The sequence below is a fragment of the Protopterus annectens genome, chromosome 2.part0, assembly GCF_019279795.1.
Source record: "Protopterus annectens isolate FY-2018-M chromosome 2.part0, PAN1.0, whole genome shotgun sequence".
Lineage (NCBI taxonomy): Eukaryota > Metazoa > Chordata > Ceratodontiformes > Protopteridae > Protopterus > Protopterus annectens.
The window spans coordinates 1,775,136,704-1,775,162,353 of record NC_056728.1 but is presented as its reverse complement, the minus strand read 5'-3'; the positions used below and the strand labels follow the sequence as shown (position 1 = coordinate 1,775,162,353).

General features: G+C 40.3%; 1 protein-coding gene across 1 annotated transcript in view; it reads right to left on the bottom strand.

The window, feature by feature from the left end:
* Nucleotides 1-25,650, bottom strand: part of VWA5B1 (von Willebrand factor A domain containing 5B1) — a 1,382,556-nt gene that overhangs the window by 992,016 nt on the left and 364,890 nt on the right. The window contains exon 6 of the mRNA XM_044060446.1: nucleotides 17,358-17,485. Coding sequence (XP_043916381.1) covers nucleotides 17,358-17,485 — 128 coding nt within the window. The remainder of the gene's footprint in view (nucleotides 1-17,357; nucleotides 17,486-25,650) is intronic.

The following is a 25,650-nucleotide window of genomic DNA, read 5'->3' as shown; positions in this document are numbered from 1 at the left end:
ACAAACACACATACACACATATAAATACAATGAACTTATTTGAGAGTGAGCAAAATATGACAAGCATCTCTTTCTCTCTCAGTATACATCCTTTTTTTGTTGACCGAGTTAGACCCACTAGGCTAAGTTTTCAGGGGAGATTCAAGGTGGTATACTAAGAGGGGAAATTTGGCCAGGGCATCAGGGAACTTCCTCTACACTTTTTGATAGATGCCATGGGATGGTTTACATCTACAACCAATGCAGACAGATGGGGCATCAGTTTAACATCTTATCCAAAGGATAATACACACAGGAATGCAGTACCCCTTAATACTACACTACAGTGTCAGCAATCAATGTACTTGGTGTTGGAATAGAACCTACACCCTTCTGCACCAAAGTCAAGCATGCTACCTGTGGTGCCACTGGCACTGCAATATATAATTATTACAATACCAAGGAAAGGGCATATTCTTCAGTCACAGCAATGTAATAATCTTACTCATCTGTTGACCATTTTTTAGTCAATCAAATTGTGTCAGATAAACAGATGTCAACATTAACCATATTTAACTTTATTTCTGTCAACATATATATATATATATATATATATATATATATATATATATATATATATATATATATATACTTTTTCCCCGAGTACAGGCACTGTTAATTTCTTGAGTGCAGGCACTGTTAAAGACTGCACTAACTAAAGTATAACAGCAACATACACTAATTTTACCTGACATTTTATTTTTCTTTAAGAGAAGAGAAACATAAAAGGAAAGGTTAAGAGTTTCCCCATAAGTAAATTGTTGCATATACTGATGAGGACGTTAGCATATGAATAATAGAGTATTATAAAACTTTCATTGTATTTCGTCATTTGAATTGACATTATACTAATTATTGTGAAGCTTTGAGCACTACAAAGAGCTATGCTTACTATCTTTGTCATGGCAAATATTACTCAAAGGGATGAATTCAATCCCTAAATGCAAAACAGCTAAAGTGAAGATGATTATTCCATGAGGATGTCTGAACTCTTAAGGTAGCTCCAACATATACATTACTTGTAGGCTTACATGAGACATATATATATATATATATATATATATATATATATATATACACACACACACACACATATATATATATATATATATATATATATATATATATATATATATATATATATATATATCTACTGTATGAAATGAAATATACTAAAATTATTAAGTTGTTGGAAATGGCATGACTATAAGCACAGACTATGGCACTACAATATAGTTAAATGGTAGGCTCATACAGCATCTTGCCCACAACTTGACTTCTGTAACTGTTTGACTGTTGTTGTGAAGTGGTCCATGATGTTTCTTTCATGAAATGGTCAGATATTAAAAAAGTTATGGAAGTTTTAGCAGAAGCTTCAAGTAGATGAAATAAATTAGCAATCACCATAGGATTCAAATTAGGAGCAACCACAGATGAGATGGATTATGGGAGTTTTTAAAATGTAGCTCAACTCTCAGCAGAGGTAAACAAGACACCAAATTGGTTACTCTTTCTGGATGTCTGTTGAAATCTCATGTGATTACATTGCTTACACTGAATGGAAAAAGATTTGAAGTCTAGGGTAGTTTTAGTTGTAATAGTGGGGGAGTGATATATGCTTTCAAATGCCTATGTGATAAGTTTTATATTGGGGAAAGCAAAAGGTCTTTTGCTGTAAGAATAAACGAACATGTCAGAAGAAGATGCAAAAATGGAAAGCCCTCGATGTTTGGCCTAATGAGGGAAGAATAGAGGGAGACAGTGATCTCTTTCTTCTTAGATGCAAAGCCTTTAGTAATGAGATGTGCCACATAGAAGGACTTTCTGTCCACAGTGGCAATGTGGTAGTCAAAAGAGAGGTTCTTGTCAACCTGTGTTCCCAGATCTCTTATAATGCCTTCTGTGTTCAGTGGACTACCATCGATGTGGTAATTCATGGGAACCAGGTTTTTCCCAAAGGGGATGATGACACATTTTTTGGCATTGAGCTTAAGGCCATGGTTCTGACACCAGTCGTTGGCCTCAGTGAGGCCTTTCTGTAGGATGTCAACATCACTTGGGGAGTTAATAATAGCTCCCAACTTGCAATCATCTGCAATCTTTGTCAGCCAGAGTCCCTTCGTGTTGGCCTGGACTTTAGAGAAGTAGATACCAAACAGGAGAGGACCCAGGACCGAACTCTGTGGGACTCCACTCATGACTGGTCAGCAGTCTGACTTGGAGTCAGCTACTTTCACACTGTGGATTCTATCTGTGAACCAGTTTGCAACCCACCTAGTGATATAGGGGTTGATGCCTAGCTTAGTGAGTTTTTTTATGATTCCTTAGTGGGGAATGGTATCAAAGGCTTTGGCCAGATTAAAGTAGGCTGTATGAACCACCTTGTCATCATCCACAGCTCTGTTAACTGACTCAGAGAAGTCAACCAGGTTGAGCAGGCATGATCTACCCTTCACAAAACCAAACTGTGTGGGATCCAGAGTTTGGAGATTCCATATATCCTTGTTTATTAGGTCCATGATGATGCGTTCCATAGCTTTGCATATCAGACTCATCAGGCTAATGGGGCGATAGTTCCCAGGGTCTGTAGTCGCTCCTCCTTTTGGTAGGGACAAAGCCTGAGGTGAGGCTGTGATTGAACAGGGCACACAGGTGTGGTGCCAGTTTACTCTGCAGCTCATGTAGAACACAGCCAGGATATTATCAGGTCCCACAGAAGCTGTATTCTTGGCCCTGGACAGTGTTGTTTTAACCTATGCAGCAGTAATACTGGGTGTGTGGCAATCTACTAGTATTGTGATTGGTCCTTTGGTGGGGGAGAGAGGGGTAAAGTTGGCACTGAATCTGTCGGCCAGTATATTGGCAATATCTGTTGGCTCAGTACAGGAGGTACCATTGTGCAGTAGCTCAGAGCAAATCTGGGTATTGCCATGGAGATTCTTTACATAACTATAGAAGGCCTTGTGGTTGTCTTTACTATCTGCTGCAATTCTGTTTTCATAGCTAGCTTTAAAGGATTTGATGAGGGATCTCAACTTTTTGTTGAGGCTGATAAGGGAGTCTTTCCCATCTTGGGACTTCACCTTATTCCGCATCAGTTTCCTCCTTCTGTTGTAGAGTTTGTTTATGGCAGGGGACCACCAAATTGGCTTCCTTTTTTTGGAGGACAGCATCTTGGTTCTGTCGGGTATGGAGAGAGCCATGTATTTGTGTACATGTTGTTACACTGCATTGGTGTATGATTCGACGGTCATGCAACTATTCTCCATTTGCATGAGTGCCATGAAGTTAGCCACCTGTGTTTTTCGGAGCCTAAAGTTAGCTTTGTTGAAGTTTTTCATGGTGGTTACCTGTGCAGGGCAGGTGGCAGGGATGTGGATTTCCAAGCTGATTAGTTTGTGGTTGGATCTAACCAGGGAAGAGTTGACTAATGGTTTAGAGCAACGGTCGCCCATGTTAGTAATGACCAGGTCAAGGATGTTGCTACCTCTAGTGGGGGTAAGAACGAGCTGGTCCAGGGCATTGGAATTAATGAATTCCAGGAAACATTGGGCAAGTGTATTGGTACATGAGTAGTCTTCCCAGTTAATGGAGGGGTAGTTGAAGTCACCCAGTATGAGAGTGCTAGGTTGGACCCTAACATTCTCCATGGTGCTTAGGAACGTGGAGTGTGAGTCTCGGGACATGGTTGGGGACCTATACCAGGCTATGACCCGAATCACTGTCTTACCCAATGTTAGCTGCACCTGAAATATCTCTGCTGCATTATGTTGGGCTACCAGTCTGGAGGTGTGCACATCCTTTATGAATATGGAAACACCACCGCCTTTGGAGCTTTGGTCCAAGTTCTGCGGCCGAAAGGTGTGGAATGAGTTATAGCCTGGTGGTGCAGGGGTGCTTTCTGCTGCCTTGAACCTGGTCTCTGTTACAGCACAAATGTCGATGTTCTACATTTTAAGGAGTGCTTTGAGTGAGTGCATTTTGAGATTTAGACTTCTAGCATTGAGCAACATGACCCTCAGACTGCATTTGTTTATAGCTGTTACGGTGGTAATTTGGTCTTTGGAACACTGCCTAAAAAGGCACTATATGGGTGGCAAGTGCCTTGGCCAGCATCCAGAAGCCTAGGGGTGACAGATGCAGGCCATCTCTGGCAAAGCATCAAGGTCTGTCAATCATGTCATCCCAGGCAGACAGATACTGGATCTTCTTAGAATGACACCAGAAACTTAGCCAATTGTTGAAATCAATCATTTTCTGCTTGTGCTGTAGTAGCATTCTGGGTGATTGTAGGAGGCTGCTCAGGGCTAGGATCTTACCCGCCTGGGCTACATAATCCAAGTGCTCCTCTGTGTCTCTTTTCATGTAGTCCAGAGATGTACATCTCAGGTCATTCACACCCACATGTACAATGATAGAGTCATATTTGTACCTGGTGTTGAGGGACCTGAGCGCGTATGTTATGTGGCGGATCTTGGCACCTGATAGGCAGCTGACTGTTACTTTCTCCTTATTCAGCCTAGTGAGTGGAACATCAGTGTGCCTCACTATCAAGTCACTTATGACTAGTGTGTTGAGCATGCTGTTTTGACTTAGGGGCTTTGGCTGAGTGGCACACTGTTTAGGAGAGTTATGTGTCTCGTGATTAGTGTTGTGTTGTGGTGGTTGAGTGCGTTTCTGCCTTGGAGGTCTCTGCTGTTTGAGTAGATTTTTATTGAGAGCCTCCACAAAGGTGGGTGTGTTGTTTGTGTTTTTATGTGAAGGCAGTGCTGGTGTGTGTTCTGGAGGGCTATGTGTTCCATGACGTGTGGTGGAAGTGTTGACCTTCTCCTCTTGACCAGCTATCCCAGTCTTGGCTGGAGAGTGCATGGATTCCAATTTGGATATATTAGTGCATCTCTCGCAAGTCTGAGTGTTGGCAAGTAAGAGGAGAGGGTTGTCAGTGTACATGAAGCAGTTGCTACATTACCTCAGGATGCCCAAGTTCACCAGGTTAATAGGAGAAAGCACAGGGAACTGACCTTTAGACATGCCTGGAGGAGTGGGCATTAATAATAAGTACTGGAGCTGTTTTCTTGTAGAACGTTTAGTGCTGGTAGCACTTTTCTGTGCTGCAATAATTGCTACAAAAAGTCTGGTAAAGTGCTAGACTAATAAGCTAGTAAAAGTACAGGAGAGGAGAGAACTAGCAGATCTAAGGGAAAAAATTGAACAGCAGACTTTTTGTCACCACTCAGAAGCTTACAAACAGTCCTGGATACAACAAATCTGTATCTGGACTAGACTAGTTTCAGGAAAGGTGGGAAACAAGTGCAAATGCAGGCTTTTAAGCCAGAAAGCTGAAAGAGATGGAAAAACTGCTCAAACAGCCAATAAACTACTATTTCTAGGCCAGAACCCAGTCTTCTTGTGGTAGATAGGCTACCTAGTGCTTACCACTCCCCCTGATAAGCTAGAAGGCTTCCCTGCAACACGGAAAGGCTTGGAGGGGTCAGAAGCTTACAAACAGTCCTGGATACAGCAAGTCTGTATCTGGACTAGCCTAGTTATAGGAAAGGTGAGAAACACGTGCAAAAGCGGGCTTTTAAACTAGAAAGTTGAAAGAGATGAAAAAACTGCCCAAACGGCCAATTAATTTAATTTAATTTGTTTTTGATTTTAATTGTCTAACTGATTAATTTATGAACATGTATTTTTTCTATATTAGGAATTTATTTGAGTGAAGTGTTCTACTCTGTAAAGGCCAGTGAGCTGAGGTGCTAGAGAAATTTTAGAACTTTATTTTTTTTAATAAAGTGTTTAGTGGAATCCTGTAGATGAAATAAATTGTTTGAAGCTTCATTTTGTCAAATTTAAAAAAAAAAGTATTTTCGGGTGGGGGGATCAATTCCCCTGCACCCTGCACATGGGTGTAGCTGTTACAAAAATGTCAAAATTCCACAGTTATATAACCATGAAGGAAAGACAAAAGCCCCCCACACACACACACACACACACACTGAGTTAATATCAGGGTGCAAATACAAACTAAACAGAAGTGATTTCCAGTATGAAACAACAATAAAGGAGTTTGATACTGATGAACTGAAACTGATGTGAAATACTGGAGAGTATGACAGATGTACATAGCTGAGGTAGTTGCACATTGGGTCAGTAGGCCAAGCTTGTGTTGACCCAGCCACCATTAGCCAACATGAGTTTTGTTAATTTGATAAATAAATTAAATGAAGGCACTGCCAAGGAGAGAAGGACACAAAATAATGGATTACTTGAAAAATAAAATATAGGGGTTTGACCTGCACTGGTGGAAGAGACATAATGCACTGCCTATAGCAATGGCAACCATACCTCTCAACTATCCAGATTTTTGCTTCATATTTTTGACCTGTTTCTCATAAAACTTTGGTTTTCTGGCACATCAATGGCAAATCATTGAGAACTAAAGTTGGAAAATAATGGCAGACATTTGAGTGTCAGACTTCATATCCTTCAAAAAAATTCATGCTAATACAAAACCTGTTAGTCTATCAACTTACTAAGTTTGTAAGAGCTATATTTAAAAAGTGTCGCTATTTATGGGCCTTTGTTCCCCATTATTTGTGGCTTTGTCCAGATTTCTTGCAGTAAGAAGCTGAGAGGTATGCTGGCAACCCAAGTCAGATTTGTGGCTCACATGCTTTACAGCACAACAGGGAGGATGGGCATGTCTGTCCTGGGGGTAGGAATGTGCAAAGCAAAAATCTCTCTAAGCTCTGGTAAAGGCCAAAGCTAAAGACAAAAGTGAACATCGGATTGGGCAAATGAAGGGCTATGGTGCAGGCTGCTATAAGATTTAGAGCAGAGGAATTCTTAAACCATTCTTCATTGTCTGCCCAGCTGAACAGCATGATGCCAGCATGCTGTGAAGGGTTGTAGGGCTAGGATCTAAGGGAGTCTACGTTTACTTATCGAAGGTTCTTTCCTCAAACTTCAGATAAGCTAACAATAGTCCTCAAACGTTCATTAATAGAATGTTCCCTTCAGCAAAAGTGTGAGACAGAGAAAGTAACTAGTTGGCCAACATTTCCCAGTCTCACACATTGCAGTATTTTAAAACCACCCAGGTGGGGGCTCTGCTCCCCACACCCCCTAACTATATATATCAACTCTGAGGTCGCACTACAGTGGGGAGAAGGGCGGATAACTACTTGCTGTTTTCCACACTGTAGTGCAACCTTGGAGTTGGTACATATAGTTGGGGGGGGGGGTGAACACCCCCCCCCTACCTGGGTGAGTTTGAAATACTGCATTGTGTGAGACAGGGAAATGTTGACCACCTAGTTACTTCCCCCATCTCACACTTTCATTGAAGGGAACATTCGATTAATGAATGTTTGATCTGTTTTCACTTATTGCAGTTTCAAGGAAAGAACCTGAGAGGAGTAAACATAGACCCACTCTAAAGAACAGCTGCTACATGAATAAAGACTTCAGATGGCAAGTCTTGTGTCTCCCTATGGAATCCTTCACTCTGCAGGTTTTATAAATGAGCACCAAAAGGTTGAAGCCCCAAGATGTCTCATGCTCAACCAGTGCAAATGTCATATCAGGGGCAATCTAGTAGGAGCAATCATGACATACCAGGGTTATAGATACAGTAATGGGGAAAGAGCTGAAAAGCTAAATGAGGGCAGAGAAATGGGTGCAACAAAAATATAGGAACTTGTGATCCAGTGAAATATACTTTTCCAAAAATGAATAATGTCAATAATTAATAAATAACCAACCAACTAAATAAATAGCCACTGTACAAGTGGAGGTGGGGAGGGAGTGTGAATTAAGTGCCTGAGTTTCTAAGGATTATCTCCTGAAAATGTATCAATAATTGTCAAAAGAGTTTGAAATAATGCCTCTTATACTATGAATATACAAAGTAATTTTACTACCATAGTATGCCATGGGGCATTCTACTCAATTTCATTTGGGGGGTATATAACATCTACTCAGAATGCATAATGCAGCAGTGCTCCAGAAAATATCTATTTATCTATAACTCTCACTGAGTTGTACTGGGAAATTCACATACTGTATTTTATACATAGGTACCAAGCGCTTGGAGCTCTGGTTCATTGCTAAGGTGGGGTGTCTTCTGTTTTTATTTAATTGAAGCATAAATATGTGTTTAGTGAAAATTCAACAGCCCATGTATTTGTCAAATAAAAAAGTAGAAGACTTTCTACTAATTCAACTAACTAAACAATAGTTAAGACTATGGTACTTTAAGCAAGCCAAGATAACAGTAATGTGTATCTTTTTTTACGGTGCAGTAATGATTTTTTTTTTTCTGGTACATAAGTTCATAGGTTGGTACTAGGCTATCGGCCCTAGGGCCTATGCAAGCCTAGCCATAGCAATTCCCTGGCTATTTCTTCCCACACTATTTACTTCCCTGGACCCCTGTCTAGCAGGGTGACTGACGTGATCCCCGGGATGAATTTCCTTTCTCCCATCCAGTCGTCAAGGTTCCTTTTGAAGAGGGCCAAAGAAACACTCTGCTTGAAATGTATGGGCAGTCTATTCCAGAGTCTGGGGAGTCTCTGGGTCAGGAACCTATCCCTCCAGCATGTTTTGTTTATTGTGATGACAAGGTTTAGATCCCTGGAGCGTGTGGCTCTGAGGGATTGGGATTTCTTTAAGTGTAGCATGTCCAACAGCTCTGAGTTTGACATGGCCTTGTATGTTAAGCAGAGATCGCCTCTGAGTAGACGATATGTGACAGAGTACAGCTGGAGTTTTTTAAGGCGGTGAGCTTAGGGCATCTGCTTTAGGCCTGTGATTATTTTAGTGAGGTACTTCTGCAGTCTTTCCAGTTGTTGCAGATGTCTTGAGAGGTATATACCAAATATGGCATTGTATTCTATAATGGGTCTAATGAGGGATGAGTACAGTCGGACAATGACCTCCTTTTTTCTGGATGAAAAGCCCATAGTGATGAGGTGTGCCACATAGAAGGATTTCCTGACTGTTGTGGTGATGTGGTTATCGAAGGTAAGACCACTGTCCACCTGTGCCTCTAAATCTCTTATCACACTTTCGGTGTTTAGTGTACTGCCATCTATGTGGCAATTAACTGGTACATGTTTTTTCCCAAAGGGGATAACTACACATTTCTTGGCATTGAGCTTCAGCCCATGGCTCTGGCACCAAGCATCTGTTTCTGTAAGGCCCTTTTGTAAATTATCCACATCATTTGGGGATTCAATAATGGCTCCCAGTTTGCAGTCATCTTCAAACTTTGTTAGCCAGAGTCCTTAGTGTTGGCCTGTACTTCAGAGAAGTAGATGCCAAACAAGAGCGGTTCTAGGACTGAACCCTGAGGTACTCCACTTGTCACTTGTCTGGAGCTGGATTTAGAATCGGCTACTTTTACAGTGTGGGTTCTGTCAGTGAGCCAGTTGGCAACCCATCGAGTGATGTAGGGATTAATGCCCAGCTTAGTAAGTTTATCTATGATTCCAGAGTGGGGGATGGTGTCAAAGGCCTTGGTGAGGTCCAGATAGGCTGTGTGGACCGCCTTACCCTTGTTCACGGCTCTGGAGACTGATTCAAAAATGTCAATCAGGTTCAGGAGACAAGATGGGCCCTTCACGAACCCAAACTGGGTGTGATCTAGAGTTTGAAGGTTGCCAATGTCTTTGTTTATAAGTTCCATGATAATATGTCCCATGGCCTTGCAGATCATGCTCATCAGACTGATGAGGCTGTAGTTACTGGGATCCAAGGTGGCTCCCCCTTGTGGAGTGGTATAACTGTAGCTGTGCGCCACTCAGTGGGCACAAAGCCTGAGGTGAGGCTATGATTAAACATGACACTTAGGTGTGGTGCCAGTTCATTTTGTAGTTCATGTAGTACACAGCCCAGTTATCTGGTCTCATGGATGCTGTATTCTTAGCTTTGGAGAGTGCATTTTTACCTCTGTGGCCGTTATTACCAGAATTTGGCAATCTTCCGGTATTGAGATGGGTCGTTGAGGGGGGGGTGAAGTTGGCACTGAATCGATCTGCCAGGATATTGGCAATATCCTTGGGATCAGTACATTTAATGCCATTCTGTTGTAACTCAGAGCAGATCTGAGCATTGCCATTTAGATTCTTGACATAGTTATAGAATGCCTTGTGGTTGTCTTTGGAATGTTTGGCAACAGCTGTGTAGGTGTACATCTGTTACCAACTTAAGAGTCGTATTTGTATAGGGTGCAACTGCCAAAAGGACAAATTTATACATTCATGCCTCCATCACCAGGTGCATGAATTTATGCATATGCAATTCTTGAGTATGATTTTGGGGTCTATGTTTGGCTACCAAAAACAACAAAACACGAAAGGCTAAATCTCGAACAGAAAAGAGCAAAACAAAAAAGCAGCGAAGAAGGACATCATTGAAAAGAAATGCATCAAAAGGCCATAGTCAGCCAACATTGCAAACAAAACCAACCAAGGTGGGGGTCTGCATCTTCCACACCCCCCTCACTATATATACCAACTCTGAGATGGCACTTCAGTGGGGAATAGAGCAAATTTAAAAGGTTTACCTTCATTTACCATATGCATCACCTTACTTTCTGGTTGTTGGCCAGCTATGGCCATTTGATGAATTTATCTTTATTGATGTCCTTCTTCTCTATTTTTCTGTTTTGCTCTTTTCCACTCAAGATTTAGCCATTCGTGTTTTATTCTTTTCGGTAACCGAACGTGGACCAATGATTTTGCACCCTCTGGTATGATTGTTGTTGGTGCCTTACTATGATTTTAGAAGTTAGAGATTGACAAGTATGAAGGTCTTGCCGTATGATATACTAATACACATTAATAGTGCATAAGGAGGATAGAAGAGAAAATGATATGGATACATAATTCGACAGTGCTCAATAGCAAGTAAATCTGTACCATATAACTCCAAAACAAGTACAAAACAAACGCAGGCACATGAACACCCAGATTTGCTCTGAGTTACAGCACAAAGGCATGAAAATTACAGAACCAACTGATATTGCCAACATCCTGGCAGATAGGTTCAGTGCTAACTTTACCCCCCTCTCACCCCCTAAAGGGCCCATATCTATACAGAAAGAATGCAGAGTCCCTGTAATCACAACTACGCAAGTAAAAGCTGCACCCTCTAAAGCCAAAAACACAGCATCCATGGGACTGGAAAACATCCCAGGCTGCGTTTTACATGAACTTCAGAACGAACTGGCTCCCCACCTAAGCACCACGTCAGGCTTTGTGCCCACTGAATGGCACACAGCAACAGTTATCCCACTCCACAAAGGGGGAGCCACCACTGATCCTGGGAACTATCACCCTATTAGCCTGACAAGCCTGGTCTGTAAGGCCATGGAACGTATTATCATGGAACTCATAAACAAAGACATTGGTAACCTCCAAACTCTGGACCCCACCCAGTTTGGGATTGTGAAAGGCAGATCATGCCTCCTGAACCAGATTGACTTCTTTGAGGCAGTCACCAAAGCCGTAGACGAGGGTAAGGTGGTTCACACAACCTATCTTGGCCTCGCCAAGGCTTTTGACACCATCCCCCATTCTGGAATTATAGCTAAACTCACTAAACTAGGTATAAATCCCTACATCACAAGATGGGCTGCCAACTGGATCACTAACAGAACCCACACTGTAAACGTTGCAGACTCCAAATCTGACTTCAAACCAGTGACAACTGGAGTACCACAGGGTTTGGTCCTGGGACCTCTCTTGTTTGGTATCTAGTTCTCTGAAGTAGGCTAACACAGAAGGCCTTTGGCTAATGAAGTTCGCAGATGACTGCAAACTAGGAGCCATAGTCGAGTCCCCAAATGATGTGGACATCCTTCAGAAGGGCCTCACTGAGACAGATGCCTGGTGTCAGAGCCATGGCCTCAAGCCCAATGCCAAAAAGTGTACTGTCATCCCCTTTGGTAAAAACTCTGTACCCATGAACTACCACATAGGCAGCAGTCTACTTAATGCGAATTGTGTGACAAGAGACCTTGGGAGCCAGGTGGACATTAGTCTCTCCTTTGATAATCACATCGCCACAGTAGTCAGAAAATCCTTCTACATGGCACACCTCATCACAAAAGTGTTCTCATCCAGGAAAAAAAAAGGTCACTGTTCCCCTCTACTTGGCACTCATTAGACCCATTATAGAGTACAATGCCCCTTTTGGAATGTACCTCACAAGACATCTGCAGCAGCTGGAAAGGCCACAGAAGTACCTCACAAAGAGGATTACTGGCCTCAAACACATGCCCTACACTGACCGTCTCAAAAAACTGCAGCTTTACTACGTAGCATATCGCCTACTCTGAGGTGGTCTCTGCCGAACATATAAAGCTATGTCAAACCCAAAGCTGTTGGACATGCTACACCTAAAGTAATCCCAATTCCTCTGAGCTACACACTCTAGGATCCTAAACATTGTCACCACAATAAAGAGGACATGCTGGAGGGATAGATTCCTGTCCCAGAGACTTCCCATACTCTGGAACAAGCTATCCATGTCAAGCAAAGTTCCTCATTAGCACTCTTCAAGAAAAATCTTGATGTGTGTATGGAAAATAGGAAATACACCCCGGGGATCACTTCTGTGGCTCTGCTCGACAGGGGCACAGGAAAATAACTTTCTTGGGTGGCGTAAGCCAGGGAATCTTGTTGGCTAGGCTTACTTAGGCCCTTGGACCGATAGCTTAGTACCTACCTAGGAACCTATGAACACAGATAAGGGCTTTAATCAGAGTAAAACACATAATGTACAAAAATGAAGTAAAGCCTTCATACAGAGAACTTTCTTAACACTAGTTCATACCAGATGCCTCTTGTTAAATATCAGTCACATGGCAACAACTCACCTATCAAAAATCAACATACATTCCATAAAGTTATTAAGAATTTTAAATGAAAATAAAATAAAATAAAAAATGATTAATAATTCAACACTATCTCATCATACTTAGTCTAATTTTATGAACTGGTTTCATGTTCACAATAACATTTAAACCAAGAAACCAGTCTGCTTAAAGCCATTGTCCAATGATATTCATACCCATGAACTACCACATAGGTGGCAGGCCAGTAATCTTCTTTGTGAGGTACTTCTGCGACCTTTTCAGCTGTTGCAGATGTCTTGTGAGGTACATTCCAAAAGGGACGTTGTACTCTATAATGGGTCTGCAAGGCTATGGAACGTATCATCATGGAACTTATAAACAATAACATTAGTAATCTCCAAACTTTGAACCCTACCAAGTTTGGGTTTGTAAAAGGCAGATCATGTCTCCTAAACTTGATAGACTTCTTTGAAGTGATCACCAAAGCCATAGATGAGGGTAAGGTGGTTCACACAGCCTATCTAGATCTCACCAAGGTTTTCAACACCATCCCCCACTCTGGAATTATAGATAAACTCACTAAATTAGGTATAAATTCTTATGTCACAAGATGGGTTTCCAACTGGCTCACTGACAGAACCCACACTGTGAAAGTAGCAGACTCTAAATCCAACTTCAGACCAGTGACAAGTAGAGTACCATAGGGTTCAGTCCTGAGTCCTCTCCTGTTTGGTATCTACTTCTCTGAAGTACAGGCTAACAGAAAATCTTTTATAAAAAAGTTCGCAGATGACTGCAAACTAGGAGCCATAATCAAAACTACTAACGATGTGGACATCCTACAAAAGGGCCTCAATGAGATAGATGCCTGGTGTCAAAGCCATGGCCACAAGCTCAATGCCAAAAAGTGCATTGTCATCCCTTTTGGTAAAAACTCTGTACCCATGAACTACCACATAGGCAGTAGTCTACTTAACACTGAAAGTGTGATAAGAGACCTTGGGACACAGGTGGACAGTAGTTTCTCCTTTGATAATCACATTGCCACAATAGTCAGGAAATCCTTCTACGTGGCACACCTCATCACAAAAGGTTTCTCATCCAGGAAAAAAGAGGTCATTGTTCCGCTCTACTCACCACTCATTAGACCCATTATAGAGTACAATGCCCCTTTTGGTATGTACCTCACAAGACATCTACAACAACTGGAAAGGCCACACAAATACCGCACAAAGAGGATTACCGGCCTCAAACAGATGCCCTATGCAGACTGCCTCAAAAAACTCCAGCTTTACTCTGTCACATATCGCCTACTCAGAGGCGATCTCTGCCTAACATACAAAGCAATGTCAAACTCAGAGCTGTTGGACATGCTCCACTTAAAGAAATCCCAATCCCTCCGAGCTACACGCCCTAGGGACCTAAACCTTGTCACCACAAAAAACAGAACATGCTGGAGGGTTAGATTCCTGTCCCAGAGACTTCCCATACTCTGGAACAAACTACCTATCTATATCAAACAAAGCTCCTCATTAGCACTCTTCAAGAAAAATCTTGATGATCGGATGGGAGTTAGGAAATTCACCCTGGGGATCACTTTTGTAGCTCTGCTTGACAGGGGCACAGGAAAATAATTTTCTTGGGTGGCAAAAGCCAGGGTACCATTTGGCTAGCTTATATAGGCCCTAGGGCCAAATAGCCTAGTACCTACCTATGAACCTATGAACCTATTTATATCTCCACCTCTAGGGTGCTTACAAAGTTTATCTATAACTCAATAAAGAAATTTATAAGTGAGATCACGTGTAACTATGTTGTCAGCCAGAACATTCTGGACATTATAATATTGTATATCTAAAAACCTGCCAAGAATATGGTTGAGTTTGAACTACAAAATGACTTAACCCTGAAATCATGTCATTCTTCTGGGCCCTGAATGAACTGCCTGGCATTGCTGTGTGTTCTTTATGACCTGCACCATGGTGTTGTTCCATCAGATATGCAACCAGGCTATTTTAGCTCACACATGATACTCATCAAGGTATCATAAAAAATGTAACAAGTCTTAGACAACCCTATTCATATCAAGGGATGGACTTAGATCACATCCAATACAAAACCACTATTGGAAAAGTACTTCTTCTGTATCCTGTACCACTTCTGAAACTGCAAAGGAAAAAAATATTACTTGTAGTAAAGTGGGGCAATTTCACTCTTCCCCTAAAGATTGTCTCTATCCTCTGATGCCCACTGAATTACAGCAAATGATTGTACTCAAATCTGAAGTGGTTTCAGCTACAGCTATCTATTGCACCTAACTATGCAGGAAATCCATTAGACCTGGAACCTGACAGCAGCTGTTCTTTATCTCAGGTGAGTTTAAAGCTTTAGCTGAGAAGCATGTCAAACATCACTGCAGTTCCTTCTACCCACAAAGCAGTACAGAAATTGAAATGTGGAAATGGGTTTGCAAGGGCTGTACATAAAGTGCTGACATGAAAGGATAACTACTGAAAACTTTTGTCACTGATATCCAACTTAGCTGCCAAATTACTCAACATACAATGGCATATGCATCATTCACTGTGATTCTGCATGGGTACTGTCTGAATACTAAACATCAGATCCCTTCCTGCATACACATCTTCTGTGGACTATGACTGTTTGAGATATTATGTTCAGAAGGGTCAAAAAGATTAACATTTATACAGAGTAGCATCATGGTGCACGTTGGTCCACCCATTCAGAGTTGACATTTTGTGGTCATAAGAAGTCTTGAAATCACTTAGAAAAACATAGCCAAGTTTAGCTCTTTTTATCAAATCAATGCTCAGAGATGACCTACAACCTACCAGCTGTCTGTTAGTAAGGTTTGAAATGCCATGCACCTCTCCCTAGGCCTGCAAACACAGATCAGTCTATCCAGTAAATGCCTGTATACAATACTGACTTCTGCTTTGGCTTGTGCTCATTACAGATGGTGGTTAATTCAATCCACTCTGTGATTGAAAGACAAAGTAATGTGTATTTAAAATTGTTCATTTAGTGTTAAAGTTGCAATTCATGTTAACATTTTTCAGTAGTTCCACACTGAACAGTGAGAATATGCAGTGCACTACAACTGTCCCAGACTGCCTGCAGCTAGCAGTAATACATTAGAAGAAGAAAGCTGTGTAAGGCTACCTGTTAGCTGTAAAACTAAAACTGACTGAGAAGAGAATGTGTGCATACTGCCTGTTGAGGCCTGCATGAAGCACTGCTTACATCAGAGAGCTAACAGTTTGTCACATTTAAAAAGTCTGCCATTTTTACTGATGTTACCGCCATATTATGAAACATCAGGGTCAGTTTCATCTTTAGTGTCATGTTGCTGCCATGTTACGTCAGGATCATCAAATGTATGTGCTTCACTGATGTCAGTGATGACAATGTATGTGCTTCACTGATGACACAGACAATGATGTTGCCACTACTAAGTAAATCAGACACTACTTTTTTTCTGCTTTTTTTCTGGTGTCAGGAAAAAATCTAAATCTATCTTCCAGGTAATGACAGAAGTAGGAGAACCCAGCTATTGCCCACTTGGCATTCAATGTGCCAGTTCAATTTCAAAAGCTAGTATTACCCTTTCAACAAAAGTCAAGGGAAATGTACTAATGATATAAGATAAATGTGTCAGTTCACCTAATTTAATTTTGTTAGTTAATATAATAGTAACTGGATTTTGGGACCCCAATATATCCTTGTAAACTATGATTTCTATTCAGTCTAAGATGCTGAGAGGTGGCTGATAATACCACTTCATTTCACTTCAATGGCTGATGAAATACCACTTCCTTTCACTTCAATGGTTACTATTCTGCAGTGTAAATTAAACAATGATGTGAATCCTTTGCAAGGGTACACTACATGCATAGCATCCAGCTACTAGCATGCTAGCCAACTATTCTGATCACGAAGGCACACAGAACTTTGTCATCATAAACTGATATTGTCATGTAAGTTCTATAACCAGAAACCGTTCATTGAACAGTAAGTCTAACATTTAATTTAAGGAGAGTAGAACTAGATTTCAGAGTTTTTTTCTTGAGGGGTGGAGATCTACCTTTAATAATGAATGCACTATACATAATACTAAACTTTGAGATGTTATCCATATTAGGCGAGAACCTCAAGCAACACGTAGTATCAGTGCTGTGAACCATTATTTTCTGTGCAGGGGGACTGTTTTACTTTAAAAAAATAAACCTACATATTACAGTGATTAACATTTAGGGAATAACTTAAACAGAAAATCCAGTTTCTGAGTACAATAAGGCTCTGCAATGTGTGCTGGACTTTCCAAATCCATACATCAGGCCTCATTTTGGCTCTCTGAAGGATCTTTATTTACCATGCCATCAACCTGCCCAGGTACTGATAATTACTTATCCTTTTTGTAGAGTCTTCTTACCTGCAAGTAGGTATGGTCCACGAATCTCAAGACGAAAGCTGAAGTCATACTCAGAAGCATTAGTGGTTTCTTCTTCTACAAGCAATGCTATACTAAACTGGTTAGTGCTTGCAGTTTGCTCATAGGAGCTGAAGCGACAGCGAGGTCTATCTTTGCTGTAGAAACAAGAAGAAAGGAAGAAAATGTCAGAAAAACTATAACAAAATATGTCTGTGCAATGTGCTCATTTATTCATGTGCTTATTCATTCATTCTTTCATTCACTCATTGATTTTTTCAATTATTCATTTGATCGCCAGTTAATTGAGTAAGTCAACTAGACCTGTTTTACTTATAACTTGTGCTACAGAAAGCTAAGACAGAAAAACAAACAATTAAATAGTTCTCGTTTAGAATGCCACAGTTTGTACAGCCGTAGTACAAGTTAATTAAAGGTACTGAAGTCTAAACACATTCTACAGGTATATTTGTAATACATTTAGGGAGTATCTCAAAATTCTTAGCGTCAGGCCCACAACAGAAGAGCAAACACAGTGGAAGTACACTGTGTTATACCTGTGTTTACTCAAAGCCCAAAAGTTATTCTGAAAGAGTGAAGAAATACCCCTCAACAAGTGGAAATGGAAAGAGCAATGTGAAAATAAAGTTTAAATTAAAACTGTGTGTGTGTGTGTTTGTGTGTGTGTGTGTGTGTGTGTGTGTGTGTGTGTGTGTGTGTGTGTGTGTGTGTGTGTGTGTGTGTGTGCGTGCCTGAGTGAGTGTGTGCACATGTGCTATGTGCATAGACTGTCAAATTGCTTGGAATGGTGTGTAAAACATTTTTGCAAAGTTCATCTGATGGAGTTTTTATGTATTTACTTACTTACTTTGCTAACCTAATAAATGAACTGGTCCTAAATGCTTTTCAGTCCTGATCCAGGCTAAATGGCAACAGCAAATATAAAACAGTATATACATGAACAAGAATAAATAATATAAATACACAGTAGTGACATAGATAAATATATAGCTATTACTTCAGTATTTTATTGACCCTATAGGTAAGGGTAGAGCATCAAGGTCCAAGGAAGTTATAGTACCACTCTACTCAATCCCTATCAGACCTGTCATTGAATACAATGCCCATCCGGCATGTATCTAACCAGACACATACAACAGTTGGAGCACCTATGAAGGTTTCTCACCAGGAGAATTCAGGGCATGAATACCCTGTCCTATACTGGTTGCCTAAAGGCTCTGCCTCTGTATTCAGTCTCCTACAGGCTGCTGAGATGGGATCTTTGCCTGACTTACAGGGCTTCTTTAGACCCACTCTGATGAATCTCTTGTACATGTGCAAAACAAACAACACTAGAAGCACTAGATCCAGGGATCTGAACTTTGATTGTGACATAAACAGAACGTGCTGGAGAAATAAATATGTGTCCCAAAGGATCCCCACACTATGGAATAGGCTCCCCATCCATATAAAATTGTGCTTATTCCTGAAGCTATTCAAATGAAACCTTGATAACTGGGTGGGAAATCGTAAATTTACCCCCCCCCCCCGTCTGGTCCCCATGTCTCTTTCAGAGAGAGGCCATCAATAAGAAAAGTATTATCCTAACTAACACCCCCTACAAATCCATAGTTACATCCCAACTAACATGCCCCACCCCCATATAGATGCTCATGATAATCAGGACCCAAATGGTTTGGAGAGCGTGGCTAGGCTTGTAAGGGCCCGAGTAGTCATTAGCCTAGCAACAACCTATGAACCTAAACAAGGGTAAAATCAAATATCCATAAATAGCACATTTACGTGAGGTGGGTAATAAGAAATAGATCTGAAAAATGGGAAAAGGGCTCAGGTGCATAACTCATCAGACTATACTGGCACTGTTCTTTCAGTCCAGCCCCTACCCAGTGGAACAAAAACAGAACATCAACAACACTAGAGAAAATTTCAACAGCCTGCTGGCTGGACCTGCTATGATACTTAGAAGATGAGTGCCACATCTACAGTATTTCGACACAACACTGCAATGCAAGAAGGTCAGCACCAGGAAAAGACAGATTAATTTCATAATGCCATAGAAAGAAGATTTTGTCAACATTTCTTTTACATGTATCTTTAATTCCTGACATACAGAAAAATATTAGTCTCAGCCTTGTTCTAGCACCACATTGAATAAGAAAAATGCATGAAAAAAGAAAAAGACAACAACAATAACCGAATAAGTACAGCATTACAGAGGTTAATGAAACAGCAAGTAGTGAAGAGAGAGTACCTGCTTACTCACATGCACTCCCCAAGTCACATTCAGTAATAATGCTGTACTCAAAAATAAGTGTAGTTCCAAAAAAAAAAAAAACAGACAGCTCTGTTTTAAATGTAGATATCACTGTTAGACACAAATAATATGTTCCTTAGTATTTGGTTTATGCTCTTTACAAGGAAACTCATAAAACTGTAGATTATATATTTATTTTTGTTCATTCATTCATTCATTCATTCATTTTTTTCTGTATTTTTTACTTCATGGGCACTCAGAAAGGTGACAAATAAAAATGTGTATGGTAAACCATTTAAGGATGTATTTCACCTCCTTCAGGATTAATGAGAAGGCAGCTCTAGCTATTTACACCTGAATGAAGAGGGGAGAAGAAAAGCTATAGTGAGAATGAGAGACTCATAGGTTCATAAGTGTGTACAAGGCTAATGACCACAAGACACTTTTAACACCTAGCCATGCACCCCAAATATCTGACAAATTCTGGTACCCTTGTTAAGTGTAAGCAGGGACTTGGGAGATGAAACATTTACAAGCAGAGGCCTTGGAGATAAACCATGTACATGCTTGCTTGTGTTCATTAGAGACATAGGTGCCAAACCAGGGATGAATTTCCTATTCCCCACCCAATTGTCCAAGTTGTACTTGAATTAGGTTTAGGAAGAACTCTGCTCCACATGGATGGGGAGACTGTTCCAGAGAAGGTGTAGTCTATGGAATACATACCCATCTCTCCAGCAGGTCCTATATATATCACAGGCAATGTTTAAGTCTTTAGAATGGTTAATTCTGGTACCATCTGTGTGTAGATATGCAGAAGGTTCATCAAGGTGGGCTCTGACAATGTCTTGTATGCCAGACATAGAACTCACCTCCACAGCTTGTAGAAGATAGAATACAGTGATAGAGCCTTGAAGAAGTCTTCTGAGGACATGTTACTTACTACCTGTATTATTTTAGTGAAGAACCTCTGTAGATGTTCCAGTCATTGATTGTGCTTGGTTAGGTGTATACCAAAGGGGGCACTGTACTCCATTATAGGTCTAATGAATACTGAATACTGTGGAACAATGTCTTCCTTGGATGTAAATGTCATACCTTTGTTTTTAAGTTGCACAACATAGAATGATTTCCTTACTACTGTAGACATGTAACAGTCAAAGACTAGATTACTGTTTATGGGTGTCCACAAGTCCCTGACTACTGGGTCAACTCTAAAGGGTGAGTTGTCAATATGATAGTTACTGGGGTGGATGACTTCCCAAAGCATACTATTATGCATTTCTTGGCATTTAGTTCTAGTTAGTGGCTATGACACAAGTTATTTGTCTGTGTCAGCCCTTCCTGGAGAACATTTGTGTCAGTAGTGGATTCTATGACTGCTCCTAATTTGCAATCATCTGCAAATTTAGTCAGCCACAGGCTCTTGATATTGGCCACGACTTCATAGAAGTAAATGCCAAAAAGGAGCAGTTCCAGGACTGATCCCTGAGGGACTCTGCTTGTGACTGGCCTATTTGTAAAAGGTGGGCTCCCCAAGTTTATATATAACCAAATGAGTTTGTCGGCAATGCCTGAATGGGGTATTGTGTCAAATGCCTTGGCCAGGTCAGGATAGGCAGTGTGAATTGTTTTGCCCTGTCTTTTGCTTTGGTGACCTTCTCAGAGAAATCCGCCAGGTTGAGTAGACATGATCTACCCCTATCAATACCAAACTGGGTTGGGTCCACTGTCTGGAGGTTTCAGGGGAGACTGCAGCCCTCCCACCTAAAAAACAAATGAAAGCAGTGTGTGTGTGTAAAATACTCCAGTTACTATATACTGGTGGCTAGAGCAAACTCATGGTAGTGTGGTAGGGAATACCTCAGGCTTGAACCCTGTACCTTGTCTGCAGGTGCTAAGGGCCTGAATTCCCTACCCACCACCATTTGTAAAATAAATTGCAGATTTTTGCCTCATATTTGATCTGTTCTGTTCCTCATAATATCTGTGGTTTCTAAATGTTTAAATGCTGTTATTTGATGGCCCAGTGGTAGCATTGTTGCCTTAGAGGTTCTCAGTTTGATTCTTGGCTGGGGTGCCTTGTGTGTGGGGTCTGCATCTTCTCCCTGTGTTTGTGTGGGTTTGCTTTTGTGTCCTCCCATGTTACAAAGACATGTGTCTGCACTCTGCATTATTTCTTCCTGAGCCTCTGCTGAAAATAGTTTTTTTGTTCCAAGCCAGACTGTCCTGGTTAACAAATGTTAAATAAAATTGACAGGCATTTGAATTTCAGACTTCAGGTTTTTGAATGTTTAACTCCTTAAATATTTGATAGTAGCATTGTTGCCTTACAGCGCTAGGTTTTCTGGTTTGATTCTTGGTTGGGGTGCCTTCTGTGTGGGCTGTATCTCCTCCCTGTGTTTGTGTGGGTTTGCTCTGGTGTCCTGCCATTTTACAAAGACATGTGCCTGCAGTATTTCTCCCTGGTCCTCTGCTGAAAATTGTTTTTGTTCCGTCAGAAGTCAAATTTATAGGCATTTCTCCCTGGGCCTCTGCTGAAAATTGTTTGTGTTCTGCCAGAAGTAAAATTGACAGGCATTTGAATTTCAAACTTTATATTCTTCAGAAAATACATAGTAATACAAAACCTTTTATTCCAGCAATTTTCTAAATTTATAAGATGAATATTTGAAATTTGTCCCTATTTTTGGGACTGTATTCCCCCATTATTGGCTTCATCCAGGTTTTTTTGTGCTAAGGTTGACAGCTATGGCAAGAACGAATATGTTTGAGAGCTGTATTCCCTCATTACTGGGTTTGTCCAGGTGTTTTGTGCTAAGAGGTTGACAGCTATGGTGAGAACTGAATTCACTAAATGATAGCCATTTAAGTTTCAGTCTTCCTCTCTTTCACAAAGCAGCTGATTTGGCATAGTGGTATGTTGCTCTTACTGTTTTTCACAGGGACCTTGGCAGTAAAATGTATGGTGGTAACACAGCATTCTATTCTAGCAACTTTCCAAGATTATACAAGCAATGTTTAATGTGTCCCTGGTTTTTGGGCTTTTGAACCCCCCCCCCCAATAAATTTTGGCTTTTTCCAGATTTCTTGTGCTGCGAAGTTGAGATGCAGTTGAGTATTGAGTAGATTTTACAAGGAGCTGAGAGCTGTAGGGGAAGAGAAGCTTCGTGCTTCTTATGCTGAATTGGTTTGCATTGTTAATAGTACAACAGGTTGTGAACTTGCTTTTGATGCAGAAGGCTGCAGGTTCTACTCTCACAAGGGGTGGATGCTGTCGAACTAAGAATGTCCTCTTTGGTGAAGATACTAACTATGAACCTGTTATCAGTTTGCCATCCATTTCCTATTGCAATATTACTAGCTTATCATTTTTTTTTAATGTAATGTAATATAGGCAATTTATTCCTCAGGGGCAACAGACACTATTTTCTGATGAAATCATGAAATATAAAGGTGTTTGCTAGCAGCAACCTCTTCATTAGTTACAGATTTCTTTAATGTGGAATTATTTAGATGACTTTTACTTCAGAGATTGTGCATATTTACTGATAATGGTGGACTGTAGAGGTCTGAGTAGACTTTTATGATGGAAATGTTCTGAACTGGGCAGTTTTGTCATTATTGGTGCATGCATTTTGTTTCATTGTTTACTGGAAAATGTTCTGGATTGGGCAGTTTTGTCATTATTGGTGCATGCGTTTTGTTTCATTGTTTACTGGAAAAATGTTCAAAACGATAAATTTAAAACGCCCTCTAACAATTGTACTCTATTGTACAAGGAATATAATTTAGTACAATCAGGAAGGTGTATCAAAGAGCAAATGTATGTTTCATGTGCAAGGGGCCTATGATTTGAAAACAGCCCAAAGTTAATCTTTGTCTGCCACTGGCAAAATGTATTTTCTTTGAATGTGGGTTTCAATGCTGTTTCAATGAATGTGAGTTTCAAGGGCAGAGAAGTTTTAATGCTAAGTCTGTTTTCATTGTGAGACTGCATTCTTTGTTTAGCAGATGTCTTAGTGTTTGTGCTGTAAAATGCAAAATAAAACTTTCAAATGAAGTCCAAATCATCATAGAAGTAAAGCAGTATGCACGTTAGTGTTTATGGTAAATGGAGTGAAATAGCCAAGTAATGGATCATTGGAATGGCTGCAGGGGGGAGGGCTCCATTGGACAATGATTTTGTGAGGGGGAAGGGCGGCAAATTCAAAGAGAGCCCAAGCTGAACTATACCTCCCAACTGTCCAGATTTTCACAGAATGAATAGATTTTTGCTTCTTATTTATGGTTTGTTCCTCATAAAATTTGTGGTTTTCTGGCAAATCATTTAGGAATTAAGTCACTAAATAATGACACACTGAGTTTCAGACTTCATAACCTTCAGAAAAATGTATGCTAAAGTAAGACCTGTTATTCTATCAACTGTCTCAGTTTATACAAGTGCAATTTTTAATACTGTTTATATGTTCCTCCAATATATTTGGCCTTGTCCAGATTTATTGCATTAACAGGTTGAGAGGTACATGCAAATAAATTGCTTTATAGAATTAAGCATAGCCAAACCTCTCAACTGTCCCCAATTTTGACTCAAAATGTTGCTCTTCCCCTAATAATCCCTCCGCAAAATAGCAATTCTGGAAGAAAACATGGAGGGTTTACAATTAAGAAATAACTGTAATAATCAAAGTTATAGATTACTTTTATTTCAGAAATGCATGTAGATTCTTTTATTTTGTCAGCTTCTCAAGTTAGCAGTACTAATATTAAAAAAAAGTGTCCCTTCTTTGACAGGTTCCCAGCTGTATTGTGTGGCTATTTTATATTTTTGCATCACATTTTTGGTCCATTTTTCATAAAATTGTGTTTTTTTTTTGGCAAATTAGTGACAAATCATTAAAGACTGAAGTTAGAAAATAATGACAGACATTTGAGTTTCAGATTTCATACCCTTCAGAAAATTCATACTAATGCAAGACCTACTGTTCTATTATCTTGCTAAGTTTATAAGAGCAATATTTAAAAATTGTCCTTATTTTTGGGCATTTGTCCCACTTCTATGTATGGCTTTGTCCAGGTTTTTTGCTCTGAGGTTGAGAGGTATGACAAATGTGTCAGGGCCATCACAGTCAGCCAGAGACATTTCAAACTGGGGCATACTTGTTGCACCCCACTCCCCCATGTAGTGACTCTGGATGTGGACAAGCAAGGCAAAGAGCAGTTATGCAGTGTAAATGTGCAGAGTATCCCCCATCCAAGGTAGACACAAGTACTACAGTGGCTTTTCATCTGTCCTTGATTTTGCAGAATGGTCTGGTTTCTGTCATATTTTTGTACTGTTGATTTATGCTTATTACTCAAAGTGCCTGTTGCTTTGTGTTTAAGTAGCAATGCTTTAATGACCATCACGTAAGCTTGTCTGAGATCGTAAGTTGCAAGTAACTTTAATAAGCATACTGTTAAAGAATTGCCAACATTGAAAGCCTTTCTGTGGTTGCCATGCAGAGAATACTTAACTAGATAATGTGTAAGCCTTGGGTATTAAAATGCATATGACAGTATTTGTAATAAAGGATAGGATTACATTATTTTAAGAAGCTCATTACACTTGTTGGAGACTTCCAGTCATCTCTGAGGGCTTTACCCGTAAACTAAACAGAATGCCAATCTATCATGTGTGCTCCATAACCTGTGTAGTAATCCTTTAAGCAATGTATCTTGAGCTTGTTTCTTGTTTACTTTTCATTTTTTACTTTGATCATGTTTTCCCCATGAAACAAATAAATAGTTGTCAGGCAGCAGGTCTTTTTTGGATAAGAAATATTTTTACAAGTGGGGGCATCACAGAGATTGCTACTTTCAGCATGTTACTTGGTACTTTAATAAAGCTGAATATAAATTATAATTAGAACTGCAGTGCAAGGAGAAGTGGTTTGAGTTGAGTGCTGCTTGTTTTTCTTATACTTGATTTTGACTGGCATTCCAGTAATGTATTTAAAAAGTAATTTATTTTTTCATGCC